At 37.7% G+C, this 13,632-nt stretch overlaps 1 protein-coding gene across 2 annotated transcripts in view; it reads left to right on the forward strand.

The window, feature by feature from the left end:
• MYO16 (myosin XVI) overlaps positions 1-13,632 on the forward strand; it is a 334,545-nt gene that overhangs the window by 101,517 nt on the left and 219,396 nt on the right. For both annotated transcript variants that reach the window (XM_072342368.1, XM_072342360.1), the window contains exon 3: positions 13,235-13,305. In XM_072342368.1, coding sequence (XP_072198469.1) covers positions 13,235-13,305 — 71 coding nt within the window. The remainder of the gene's footprint in view (positions 1-13,234; positions 13,306-13,632) is intronic.

Raw genomic sequence — 13,632 nt, forward strand, 5'->3', positions numbered from 1 at the left:
ATCCACATTCCATGTACTGTTAGGAGTCACAGTGATTAAAGATTACTGTGACTAGACAGAAGCTTTTTCCATGCAATTTTCTTTTTCTGATTTCTTTTTAAATGTATTTGCTGTGCTTCAGATTGATTTCCAATAATATTAAAGTTTGATGAGGAAAGTTTTCTGTGCTCATAATAGGTAATAGAAATTCAGATATAAAGTTACAAAATTCAGTGGAGAGTTTCAGTGGAAACCCTGCACTTTTAATACTTCCTTAAAAATACTCCCAATCAATTTTCCAGTTCTAGAAGGCTTTTCCAGTTGACTATAGACTTATGTTGTTACACTGAAGGAATACACATAAGTGTGGGAAAAGATCTGAATATTGATTTTAGTTTATCATTGTTGTGTTAATTGTTAGATTGTGAACACCTGTTTGAAGGTTTTAGAATCATAGAATATCCTGACTTGGTAAGGACCCATGAAGATGGTTGGGTCCAATTCCTAATTCCACACAGGGCAACCTGTGAAGAGTTGAACCATGGTCTAAAAACACTGTCAAATGCTTTTTGAGTATCTGAATTTAGAACTCCTGATTTACCTCTCATCTGCTTTCTGAGAACCAGGCAAATAAATGTAGTGCAACTGGGTACAATTTGTTTGGAGATTTTGGGAATTAGAATAGCTATAAGTGGAGAAACTTGCTTGAGAAGCTCTGAATGTAGTAGATCTTAAATGAATATAGCCAGAACCATTTAATGCAGGAAAAGGAAATCACTAAGTTCTGTCTTTATAGGCTTTTTCTGTTTCTCAGCTCTTTGCTTCCTGAATTGCAGTACTTTTTTGTGGTCAACATATATTATAGGTACTGCCAGGTTTAACAACATAGCACCAAATGGATTTTTATCCACAATAAAACTGTGAGAATAGGAAGGTGACTGAAAAAAATAAGCAGCATATATGTGTGTGTTTTTGTGTGCATATATATACGCACACACTGACATACAGAGGATTCTTTTTTTCTCAGTGCACAGAGATATCGTTTTAACTCGGTGTGCAAAGCTTTAACTGTTAAATTCTTTTTCACTTCAATTTGAGTGTGAACAAGCACTATAGCTATGAGAGAGAAATGAATAAAGAGCTTATATGGCATAATGAATAGACAGCTGATTTTTCTTGATTATTGTTATTTGCAGCCATCCTAGTAGCAGGTTATTATGGTGGAGGAACTGAAGCTTGTAAGAGTACAATCAGTGAATGTAAGGGAATGGGTAATTTGGCATTTGTTTCTGTGTGAACTGCATCTGAGAATGGAGGTGGGAAGGTGAGTAGTTAAGGTGAAATTGACAATATTTCTAAGTGTCCCACTTTAAATATGGATTTAAAGCATATGTAAACAGAATTCGGGCAGTCAGCCTGAGTCTACATGCTGTTTCCTTACCTTGTTCCTTACCAATGACTCCCTATTACATTGCAGTATGTATGTGACCTTGAAGCACTGTGATTTTATATGGGAAACAATGAAGTGATTGCAGGGGATAATTTCTCACACCATGTACTGTTTAGGGTTCTGATTACATTCAGATTCAAAAGCCAAACACGACAGCTGCAGCATTAAATCACTGAAGCAGAGTCTCAGCTCCAGATTTTAGAAATCGCTGCCACTGCTGGCATGTAGTGGTAGCATTTTTTCTGGACTTCCACATTTGTTCATTAAGAATGTGTAAAATATGACCTGTAGTTTTAAAGCTGGAAGCATCTGTATGCATTTTGAATTGCTGCTCTCTTTTGTAATCTGCTGAAGAGACATTCTGTGAGAAGGCACCAGCTGTCATAACATACTTCTTATTAATTACCATCTGAACTTCACTGTGTTCCTGCACGGGATGGTCATTTGACTCGTTTTGTTTTCAAAGCCTTCCCTAAGACTCCTATAGATACAAGTGTTCAGAATGATACAACTCATTACATCATATGTTGCATCAAATTTACATAATGTCTGACAGGACATCAGAGATGTCTCATGCTGTCCATTTGTGCAAGGAGTCCTTAGGCTTTGCACATCTCATGTATTATATTAGCAAAGAAACAAAACTGAGGGGTGTGAGTGATGTAGAGAAATCTACTGAAAAGTTGTATGATATTTGTTTTTGGCAAATTGTAAAGGGCTATGGTTGAATGCTGATATTGAAAAATAAAAGTAGTAAGTGTGGCGTGTATGCATAAACATAGTCTAGAAATACTATGAGAAAGGAGTGACTTTGCATATAGTTACAACAGTGTTCTCCCAGCTTTTCACAACTCTTTACCATCTCTGTGATGTCTAAAAGTGTTAATGGTATCGATAAAGTATATTGATAGGATGAAATTTGCCATCCAGGAAACTCCACCTTAATCAGAGCATACGAATGGTAATGAACTAAAAATGACATATGCGGATAATAGAGATAACAAAGTAGAATTTTAAAGAAGATTTAGAAAAGCTCAGAAAAACATGATTATGTGGAGTTTAAAAGTACGAGAGTGGAGGAGAAGAGGTGTGATTCTGCTTCTGTGAAAACTGTGGAAGTTTGTTGTCAGCTGTGGGTGGAACTGAAAATCCTTCTGGAAGTGGTAGGTTGTTTGAATATAATTAAATACATGAAAATACCGTAAGGGAACCATGAGGGCCAGTATGTCCATGTGAGCTGGAGCATGGGGTACATGGTGGGATTCTGTCTGGGGTGGTGTGGTAGGGCCTGTCACCAAGTGCCCATCCCACTGCCCCAGTCAGGAACAGTGCAGCTGGGTGCACTGAGGGGCAGCCCTGCCCCAGGTACTGAGGTGCCCTGAGTGTTGGGACAGACCAAGGCTGGGGCTTTGAGCCATGTCTGGGTCCAGCTTGTTGTATCCCATAGCCAGGAAGGACAAGGCTGTGTAGAGCTGAAGTCCAGCTTTGATGAGTCCTCAGTGGGGCAGGGCTGATGGCCTTGGGGCTCTCATGGGATCCAGGTCCTAGGCAAGGCTGGGGAGCCCTGGGGTTAAGCAGAGTCAAGAAGGCCCTTAGGGCCATGACAGCTGTATGGAGTTCAATGTGCAACGTTGTTATTTAAATTGATTATAATATGTATGTAGCAGTAAGGAGCATAGTACTGATTTTCAAGTGCAGTAATTGATTTTAGGCCTAGTCACGTCTTCATGAATTGGCATTCTGTCACTGATAATGATCTGAGAGAGAGTGAGAAGCTTGGAGAGGAATAAATAATCAACAAAAATTAGGCTGATGGATAGGATATGTGAGTAGAAATCTGAGAGCTAGCCCAAATGGTAACGACAAATATTAATGACAGCACATAGTGACTCCTACTTCATGGTTGTATTGGAACACACATGATCTTCAGGGGAATTGGACTGTGGCCATATTCATCTGCAAGGTATATGCAAGATTTAAGAATTTGGAAAGGAATTGGGTTAAAGTTGGTAAATTCAGCAAGCTGAATATAAATGAAATCAAAGAAAAATGTAAATTGGATTTAGATGATGGAGAATAACTCTTTTGCATAGTGATATTTACCAAAATAAAATGCACAGTGTTCCTTAGTTGGAACACTTAAGATGTTTATTAAAATTCATCCATTGTGTATTTTTTGCTAATGTAAACACCCTCAGTTATAGTTGTCTGTATATTGAAAGTCTGGGGAAATATTACATTGATCACACCCTGTAGTGGATTTTGATGCGTCATGATTTGCACTGAAAAGAAAAAAATTGTATCATTCTAGTTACTCTCTTTGAATTGAAGTGGTAACTGCTCACTCCCATGGAGGTGCAGTTATACCAGTAGGAAGGTACTTCTTGGAGTTCAATGCATATATAAGGGGTGGGGTAGGTCTCTTCTCTCGTGTCATTAGTGATAGGACCAGAGGGAATGGCTTCAAGCTGCGGCAGGGGAGATTCAGGCTGGACGTTAGGAAATATTACTCCTCAAAAAGGGTGGTCAGGCACTAAAATGGGCTGCCCAAGGAGGTGGGTCACTGACCCTGGGGGTGTTCAATGAACGTTTGGATGTTGTGTTGAGGGATGTGGTTTAGTGGGCGTTATTGGTAATAGGTGAACAGTTGAACTGGATGATGTTTTAGGTCTTTTCCAACCGTGGCGATTCTGTGATAAGGGATGAAACAAGTTATATAATAAAGTGCTTACTTACACTGGTATGCCTCTGTTATGCCAGGGTTTATATTTTCTGATTCAAAAATTTTCATTCTTTTTTTTTTTTTTTTATCCCTTTCCTACAACAACTTTTGCTGCATGCTCTTTGTGTCAGACTTAGCAATTGTGGCTGCAGAAAAAGCCAATTCAGCATACAGTTCCAAGAGAGAGCAAAATCAACAGTTATGTTCAGTGTCAACTGAACTGATTCACTGCCCTGTTGCTGATGTGCTAATGCAAAGAAAGAAAACAGAATATGCAATCGTCTTGGAGCCACTGTGGCATAATTTTGACAGTAGCCTAAGGATGCATATGATACCAAATAACATTTGAAAAGTATGTTTCTAACAGTTTAAAATTAAGCTAAATTGAGGTTGCCATTAGTTACTTCCCGTTGTGTCCTCTGCTACTGTTCTGTCATTTTGTGCTACTCCTTTATGCTCGTCTTGATGTGAACCAGTTTGGGGCACTGAATCAGATGGAAACTGCGTTTCATAAGGTTAGCCTTCAGCTGACTTACCTCTCCATACCAGCTCATGGCAGATGGATATGAGCTGCTGCTACACAAAGTCTAAAGCAGGGATGCATGAAAGGAATCATAAGCACGAGTGAAGCAACTTGCATTTTGATGATATATATGCTGTCACAGATTATGTCCTGTGAAAAGGGATGCCTGAGGAGAGTGTTCCAAGTGGTAAGATATTCCTGGAATTAGTCATTTCCATCACAGTTCTGGCCACTCATATGTCACATGTGACTATTTTGGATAAATGTATAGTTAGGTAACACAGTTTGTTCTGGTTCAAGTTTGCTTACTTGTGCACATCCTGAGAATATCACTATATACGTACAGAATCTAACAGTCAGTGGTCTACAGCTGGTAATTAGTACCATTTAGCAGCTGCTAAGCAGGATAATAGCCTGTTATCCTTGAAGATCTCTAATAGGAGTCTTAATGACTTGCTTACACTGCTTCTAAACCAGCTGGCATAGACTTGCTGTGCATGGTGTGAGAGTTAAAAGAGGGACTGAGTCTCACTTTATATGGAATTCAAGTCAAGGGTAATTTGATTTATGCCAATTAAGTAATTCTGGTATAGGATCAACAGACATGATAAAGTAGAGGCAGCGTGCAGTCTATTCAGCAGAAAAAATGGCGTTGTATGCAAATTCTTCAACTTCCAGTGTTACATTAGGGAAAAACATGGGATGGCAATTGTTTTCAAATGAGTCTACTGCCCACAGAATGAATTATTTTGCTGATGTGTGTTTTGGCATATTGTATATAATAACTGTAGAACTGGAGACTTGAATACTCTGAAATAAATTTAACATATTGTAAAATATTGTAAGGCTCTGAAACTTATTCAGTTCTACAAACATTTGAGCTTACAGTTGGATGTCTCTGTTTACCTTGCTAACAGAAATTCAGAATTCATTGAGGTCCATGCTATGAGCCCTCGATGACGTAGCTAATATGGCCTGGGAAATACCTATGCTGACAAACCTCCTGCTGTACTATCAACTATGATGATAGAAGCAATATTTTTAGCTAAGCATGCGTTATTTTGTGAAGTGATTTACAGAAGTTCTGGTTGCACTGGGGTGAAATCGCAGCTTTATAAACTAGTGAGACCTTACCATAGCAGTTTTCTCTTTTGACGTGACCAGAGCTCTGGCTCTGGAAAAGTTGATTCAGAAACAGGCAAAACCAAGGGGTGACCACCACTGCATAGATCCTTGAGGTGTGCTGCTTTAGAAATATCTTTGGTACACAAAACTGACTATGGAATTGGCTAGAATTGTCTACTTCCAGTCTTCTCTATGTTACTGTGGTCTCTGTTTTTCTGTTTCAATCTAGGCATGAGCATTCTGTTTGAAAATGTAACTATAGGACAGGTAGGAAATGAATATTGTGGAGTGAAAAAAGAAAAAAATAATATACTACAAAAAAATATATACATATAAAAAAAAAGATATAAATTTTAGGTAATGTGATCCACTAGTTTTTAAATATTGTTCCTTTGAATTGATCCTAGTCCAGAGTGCTTTTCCATGTGAATATCTGTCTTTATAGAGTCCTACAAACAAAGGTGTTGTACCTGCCATGCTACCACTCAAATAGTGGCATATCATATTTGACTGCTGCCCATAATCACATTTTTGTAAGGAGATTAATTTGTAATTAATGTTCTTGAGCATATAAGCTATTTGATTTCTGGTCTTAAATATTTTCCAGTGGAGGCAAGAACTGGATAAAGTTTTGCATATATAAAATGAAACAGAAAATTTGCTTGAAGAAATATCCTATTTAGCACTTGTTGAATAATGGTAAATCCTAAACTCATGAACTATTCTGGCTATGTCTGTATAGCAACAAAAATATCTGCCCCATGGAGGGAACTGTGACCTCCTCATTGATCTCATTTGAATTAGAATAAGTGACTGTGGAGTCTAGAGAAATAACAATTATTTTTTCTGGTTTTCTGGTTCAAGGTACCTCGGATAAAAGAACAGCTTTTCTCTTGACCTTGAATGATTTTTATCACTAAGAAGCTGCTAGGATTGCTGAATGCCTAGATATGGACATGCAGTGATTGAGGCTGCAGATCTTAGTGGGATGAGCTATTCTGTCATGATGGCACATGACTACTCTCTGCTGCTTGTGGTTATCCCCCACAAAGAATTTCCTGAGGCCCTAAGCCACACTCAGGCTTGGGATCTGACTGATTTCCCCACTAAGAAAGTGTGGGAGAAAATTAGCATCTGTTTTGATCCAGGTCTAACCTTAAAGCTGGGACAGTGGATCTCTGAGGACGTAGGACTACTTCCGTCAATCTGTTTCACTGGTGGTTTGATTTCCTTCTTTTAAAGAGAATGCTGTCTAGTAGGCCTGACAATTCATACCCTTAAATTCAGCAAAGAATCAATGACCTTACAGCTTTGGGACCATCATCAGATTCATGTCTGCCTGAAGAACAAATATAAACTATGGGAACTTTGCTATGTAGAATGAAAGCAGTGGCCTCATCCTTACCAATACTGCATTCAAACAGCGAACAACACAGTTTGGGTATAGAAAACTAAGATTGTCAAATTCAGCTTCTGTGGGAAGTCTTCTTCCTCCATTTGTTAATGCTTTCTGTGAATGGCATAGCACTTAGTTGTCCGAATGTTGTGCATATTTCCTTTACAATATGTTTTTGTTTTCTTTTGCTTTATTTTTTATTTTATTATTATTATTATTATTATTAATGCTTCAGTTGAGCTTCAGTGCAGGGATTTTGTTCCAGGAGTTCTTCAGAAAATGAGAAGTAAGGTGAAGTTGAAACAAATTTGACAGATGTTGCTGGAAATACTTCAAGGATAAAGAAAGCAGTAGGATTATGAATGAGTTTTTTGTTGTTGTTGTTGTTTTGTTGTTTTTTTTTAAAGGACATTAAGAGAATGATTTTTCTGAGTAATTGGTGTGACCAATGAATGGGGCTTCATTTGAAAGCATCAGCTGTCTCACTAGTTACGTGGTGAAAGTTTTGCTACTGTAAATGTGTTTGTTAGGAAAACAAGCCAAATTAAAAGAATGATGGAATCTATACCTAACACTTCTTGAATTTTGAATTTTCATTTTATCCTCATCATGGGAAAAATGAGCATTGTTCTAAGATGGCATTTACTAAAAATTTATGACATCTTAATTGATTTCATTTGCTGCTCTGATTAAGAGTAACATAACAGAGACTGGTGTTCATCTGTACATCTCAGGTGCAGCTGAGCTGTGTAGCAGGTTCCTCATAATTATCTTCAATTCAAGCTGAAAGTGCAACGTGACTGGAATAAGGAAAGCATATTAGGGAGGAATTAAGAAGGCAAGAATTCTAAGCGATACACCTATGCAGGGCTTAAGATTCAATTGTTGAATGAGCAATGTGATTATGTGTGGCTACCAGACAAAATATGGCACTTCATTAATTGAAGGCAGAAATATACTGTTCTTCTTGGTTCAATGTCATTTCTGTTATCCAGTTACACAGTTTCATGGTTGACTTACACCAGAACTACTTTCGACCATTGCTGAAAGTGGTGGTTACTCCACTGTTCATATTTGTTCATAGCCATTCTAAGCCATTCCCAAATAATTTATCTAGCTGAAAAGTAGTCTTTGTCTTGTACCAGCACAAGGGAAGTGGCAGAAACATTTGGCCTGAAGCAGCAGGTAAATAGAAAGATCCATTTCAGCAATGTCATGGTCTTAGGTGTCCACAGTAAGTCACATTTCTTCACATAACGAACAAGTAAAGCCTTCCAGCTAGAGGTATGTATTCCTGTTAAGCCGAGAACAGAAATAAGTACTAACAGGAGCAAAGTTTACACTAGGTAGCTGCTAGTCCCAGAATCATCTACTAGTAATTTATATTCAACACAGCAGAAGGTAAGTTTTACATTTACTGGATATTTCTTTGTACATGTAAGTTTTCTTTGTACATGTAAGTTTGCAGATGGTTCTACATAGTATGATAGCTAGTAGCTAGGTGCTATTAATAATAGCCCAGCATAAGTACTACTTATTTCTATGTATAACAAAATTATTAACACTTACTGCCCAGTTTTTTAAACCAAACTAAAACATTAGCTAATTGACACTGGTCATTAGACAATTGCTGTAGCAGCTAAAAAAAGCTAAAAAAGAAAATGCCATAGCAAGCCCAGATAAAGTAAGCCTTACACCCCTAGCCCCACGTGGAAGGCCATTACAAGGCCTGTGACTGGTAACAGGCATAGCTGTGCTAGCTTCACTAGACTGTAGGGCTGCATAGAAAACTGTAATTCAGTAGACACAGTCAGTGAATTGTGGAAAGCTATTCAGGTCAGTGGAATAATTTAGTTAACATTGTAACGTGAGACCAACTTCATCACTTCAGTGCTTTTTAAAAAGCTTTATTAGATAGTACGGTTTTTGAATGCTTGTATCAATTCTTCCTGAACTTGCTGATAATTTTGCATGTTAGATATGAAAGATTTTAGAAGAATGGATGGACATCTCTAAGCATGCAAAGGAGGAGCGTGAGAGTTTACTAAAAATGTTATTCTCAATTTTTATTTTCAGCTTCCTGTCTTAAGGCCTATTTTCAAGCCCTTCTCTTTCATGGAGATTTCTCTTCCATGGAAGAGTATACATCAAACTAGCTTTGAAAGAAATCCTTTGAAAACTGTCTTAAAATTTACACTAATTAAGGGAGATGCAGCATTTCTAGAATATAGTTGTTTATGACTTGTCCTCATATTGGAATTTTTTCCCCCAAATTACTGGCAGTAGCTCTATCAAAAGGAAAAGCTGAACGTAAAATTGAAGGTTTTCCTGTTGACTAGTATAGCCTTCAGTGGGAGACATAAGTGAATTGCATGGTTGGACGGGGAGTTTTGCTTCTGTGATCTTTTCATTGTTTTCTTTTTTATTACGTTTTGCAGAGAAGGGTAGAATTCAAGAAAAGAGGAATATATTTTTACTTGCCTTTATATGCAGAAGAATGTTTCACTTAGTCCTAATTCAGAGCAAAGACTCTTGCCCAGTTGAGAGTTCACGTGTCTTCCTAAGTACTCTCTGTGATGTGAATTTCCCAAAGCACTGAATAAACTGCACAGTAATGAGGAAAAAATAATTCAGAGAAAGAAAAGAAGTGCTGAGCTTTTATCTATTACTCTGGTTTCTTTGTATATGACTTGTTCATTTCCTTGTGGTCATAATTAATATTCTACTTCAAGCTTGCAGTTTTATATTGTTTCTTTGTGATGTAATCTTGGTACATATTTCTTCTTGGGGGGGGGGGGGAGGTTGGGGAGAAGCAGGGCAAAGACATGTAGTGTTACGAATTTTAATTTCAGATCTAGACATGATTTGTCATTTTTTGCTTTCAGAAGCAGTGTTATTGAATGGGTTTTGGAAAGATGTTCCTTCCTTCTGTATAACTGTTCTATAAGCACTAAGACTTTGGGAGGCTTGATGAAGGGAGAGATGGTAAAGTCTCTGTATGTTTTTGTACACAAGTGGCCAAGGGCTTTTTATGTTGGTTACAATTTTAGGCTCCAGATGATTTTTTGGGGGAATATTTTTAGAAATGCAATTTTCCATTCTTGTCCTGCTCCTAGCAAATAGGTAAGATCTTCTTCCTATGTCTTTGCTTAGAGGGAATTAGCTTCAAAACAGTTTTGGTGCTTTCAGAACTCTTAATAAGAGATTTCATTTCAATGATCAAACAAGAAATCTTGTCTCTTATTTTTACTGCCATTATTTTCTTGTTTATTTTATTATTATTATTATTTTTTCTTGAGAAAAATTGCTACACAAAAACACTGTATAAAGTGTCTGAGAGATTGAAATGGGTAGTTTTTCTTTTTTCCCTTCCTGAAAACAAGGGATGGGGGAAGGATAATGACTGAGTTAACTTGTGCAGATGAAATCCTGACCAGATGGGCATCTGGAAATTTTGGAGCTGTTAGAAATCTTTTGTGATACAGAATCAATGTTTTGTGTCCTGTTAAAGAAAAGGTGTAACATACAGACACTGACAATATGGTCTCATGAAAATGATACAGTTGCACACCTTTTTAAGGAGCTAGGAAGAGTCTTAGCTGGTTTAAACCTGAGGTGAAGGAAGCATCTCCTTATATGGTCATCAATTTAAGATATTAAAAGAAGGGAGGAACTTAGTTCTGTGCTTTTATTGTTGATGGACACTGTTTGGAGGAGGACACTTGTGTACTTTAGAATTGAATTTCCAGGCCTGAGGGCAAAAAGAAATGCATCTTTTTTTGTCATTCATCCATTCTTTTTCTTGAGGTTATGAAAATATGTATGTATTTCTCCACCCTCCTTCTCTCCTTTGGTACTTTTCATCTTGCTTGGCAGTTGCTTTATTTCAGGTTACTTAATGTACCACTTCTGCTTTTAATGGATATACTAGAGACTACGGGAGCTTCTTATTGTAGTTAGCTTTCAAAGTGGCATTTGCCAGAACATCTAGTCTTTCAGGGTTATATAAATGAACCAAACCAAAACCTTGGGTGAGCTGAAATGGGCACGTGGAGCTACTCATAAATTGTGAATTTATACAGTGGTTTGGATTGATGTTTGATTTTCAAAGTTTAAACATGAGCAGAAAATTTAGTGGATTTGCATAACCACTGTAAATATTTGCTCACTATACACCACTGTGCTTACTGTGTGTGGAGCAGGTAGTAATGATAATGCCAAACCTTCTCTAGTCCCATGAATTTTACAGGCTTGCAACCTTTTAGTCAGATTTTCTTTCTTGGGCAGCATATGTCTAGGACACACGATAAGAAATAACTTAGCATTTTCCAAAGACAGTACTTGTGAAAATCTACAGTGTATGAGAAGAAAGCTGATTCCTTTCAAACAGGTCAACTGAATGTTTAAATGCAGTAAGTACATTTAGTACAGTGAAAATGGAATTAAAAGATACTCTCAAGATAGAGAAAATGCATAAAATGCGTGGGTAAGGAGGAGATGGTGCACATTATGCACATTATTTCAAGGTCTTTGACATGGTTCCCCACTACATCCTTATCTCTAAATTGGAGAGAGATGAGTTTTGAAGGCTGGACTATTTGGTGGATAAAAAATTGCTTGGATAGTTGTAGCTAGAGAGTTGTTGTCAACAGGTCTGTGTCCAACTGGAGGCAGTGATGAATTGTGTCTCCCAGGAGTCTGTCCTGGGACTGATGCTCTTCAACATCATTATCAACAAATAACATGGACACCGGGAAGCTGAGTGGTGTAGCTGACACAATTAGAGTTCGTTCAGAGAGTCTTGGACGAACTCAGAAAGTGAGCACATGAGGACCCTATGAGGTTCAGCAAGCCAAATGCAGCCAAATGCTTTGTTGGCAACCTTGCCCACGGCAGAGATTGTGTCTAGATCAACTTTAAATGCCCTTCCAACCTGAGCCATTCTGTGTTGTTTTTCTTGACAGATTCTTAGGAGCTGGAACAGTCGTGAGACAAATTTATGGCTCTCCTGTAGGACAGAAATTGCAGTGTCTCAGAGGTTTGGGGTATCAAGAACTTTAGAATGCTTTGTGGGCCTTTGTACAACTCCATCTTAAATAGGAATAAAACCCAGAATTTCCAGATGATGGGGACAAAATGAGCTGTGTTCCAATTGATGGTACATTATTGGAAGTTACTTTCCTGGCTGGAGGCTTTTTAAAAGGTTTTTTCTTACCAGTTCAGTGAAGAAAGGACTGCAGTGCTGGGTTTATTTCCCCTCAGGGTATCTGACAGTGTAACTACTCTGTTCTGCTCTGGGAATGAGCACTGGTGCCATGAGTTATTCAGTGCTTAAATTCCAAGTGAAAAGACTATAAAGGCATTAGGAAAAAGTGCTGAATTTTCACTCTTGAGTGGGCACTGATAAGCAGGGTTGTTTTTCTGCTTGCATTTGTAAGCCTGTGTTCATTTCAAAAGGGAGACAGACTGATAGATGTAACTGGGACTGAGGCTGAGCTGTGAATATCATTTTAAGAATTATCCTGCATAAGTAATCTGACAATGTACTGTAAAGGTTAAATTGAGTGCAGATCAGATGATTTAGTTATGGTTTGGTGATTAGTGTTGAATGATACAACTTATGAATGCTGTTTTGAATTATTTACTGAAAAAGCCAACAGGTCTTATGGGAACTCTTCAAAATCAAATAAAACTGATAGACTGCAGTTTTGCTCCTAAGGTGATTGTGACCTTGAGTAAGAGTCTCTTTCCTCCCCTCTCCTATGTACAGAGCTAACATGCTCATCATCTGTCCTTTTGAGAAGTCCTTGATACTGTTCATATTTAACATCGTTATTAAAGCTTCTTTGCTTCCAGGCCTAGCCATTAAAATAGATGAGATGGGAGATGCTGACATGATAGTTTTGCAAATGTTATCTCAGCAGTTTGCATATATTATTAAATCTGTTAATGAAGATGGGGAAGAATCAGGCAATTAGCAGCTCAGAATTGGCTGTATTGCTGCATTAACTCTTGTTCCTCTTTACTTTGATATTTCAGTGCTGCGGCTGCTGAAGGATGGTGCTGACCCTCATATGCTTGTTTCCTCAGGAGGTTCTTTGCTCCATCTGGTAAGAGTGATTGAATATTAGTGTTAGTGACTGTGGATAAATACAGTGGGATACTGAGTAGCAGATTGGGAATATTAGCAAGAATTTCTTAGCAATACTTTTTTTATCTACACCATCCTCCATGGTCATTATGAAGGCATCCAGTTATGCATGTGAAATAAATGGTCAAATTGCTTATCAAAGGGTGGATCATATTATAGGAATGGTAACTAACTAAGTAAAATGAAATGTTTTATTTATAAATTTTCTGCACAATAAGAACAAAAGGAAAAACTGTTTGATTTTGAAGATAGAATTGTGTGGTTCAAATATTCATTGTTCCTATAT

Source organism: Excalfactoria chinensis, chromosome 1 (genome assembly GCF_039878825.1).
Source record: "Excalfactoria chinensis isolate bCotChi1 chromosome 1, bCotChi1.hap2, whole genome shotgun sequence".
NCBI classification, from domain to species: Eukaryota; Metazoa; Chordata; class Aves; order Galliformes; family Phasianidae; genus Excalfactoria; species Excalfactoria chinensis.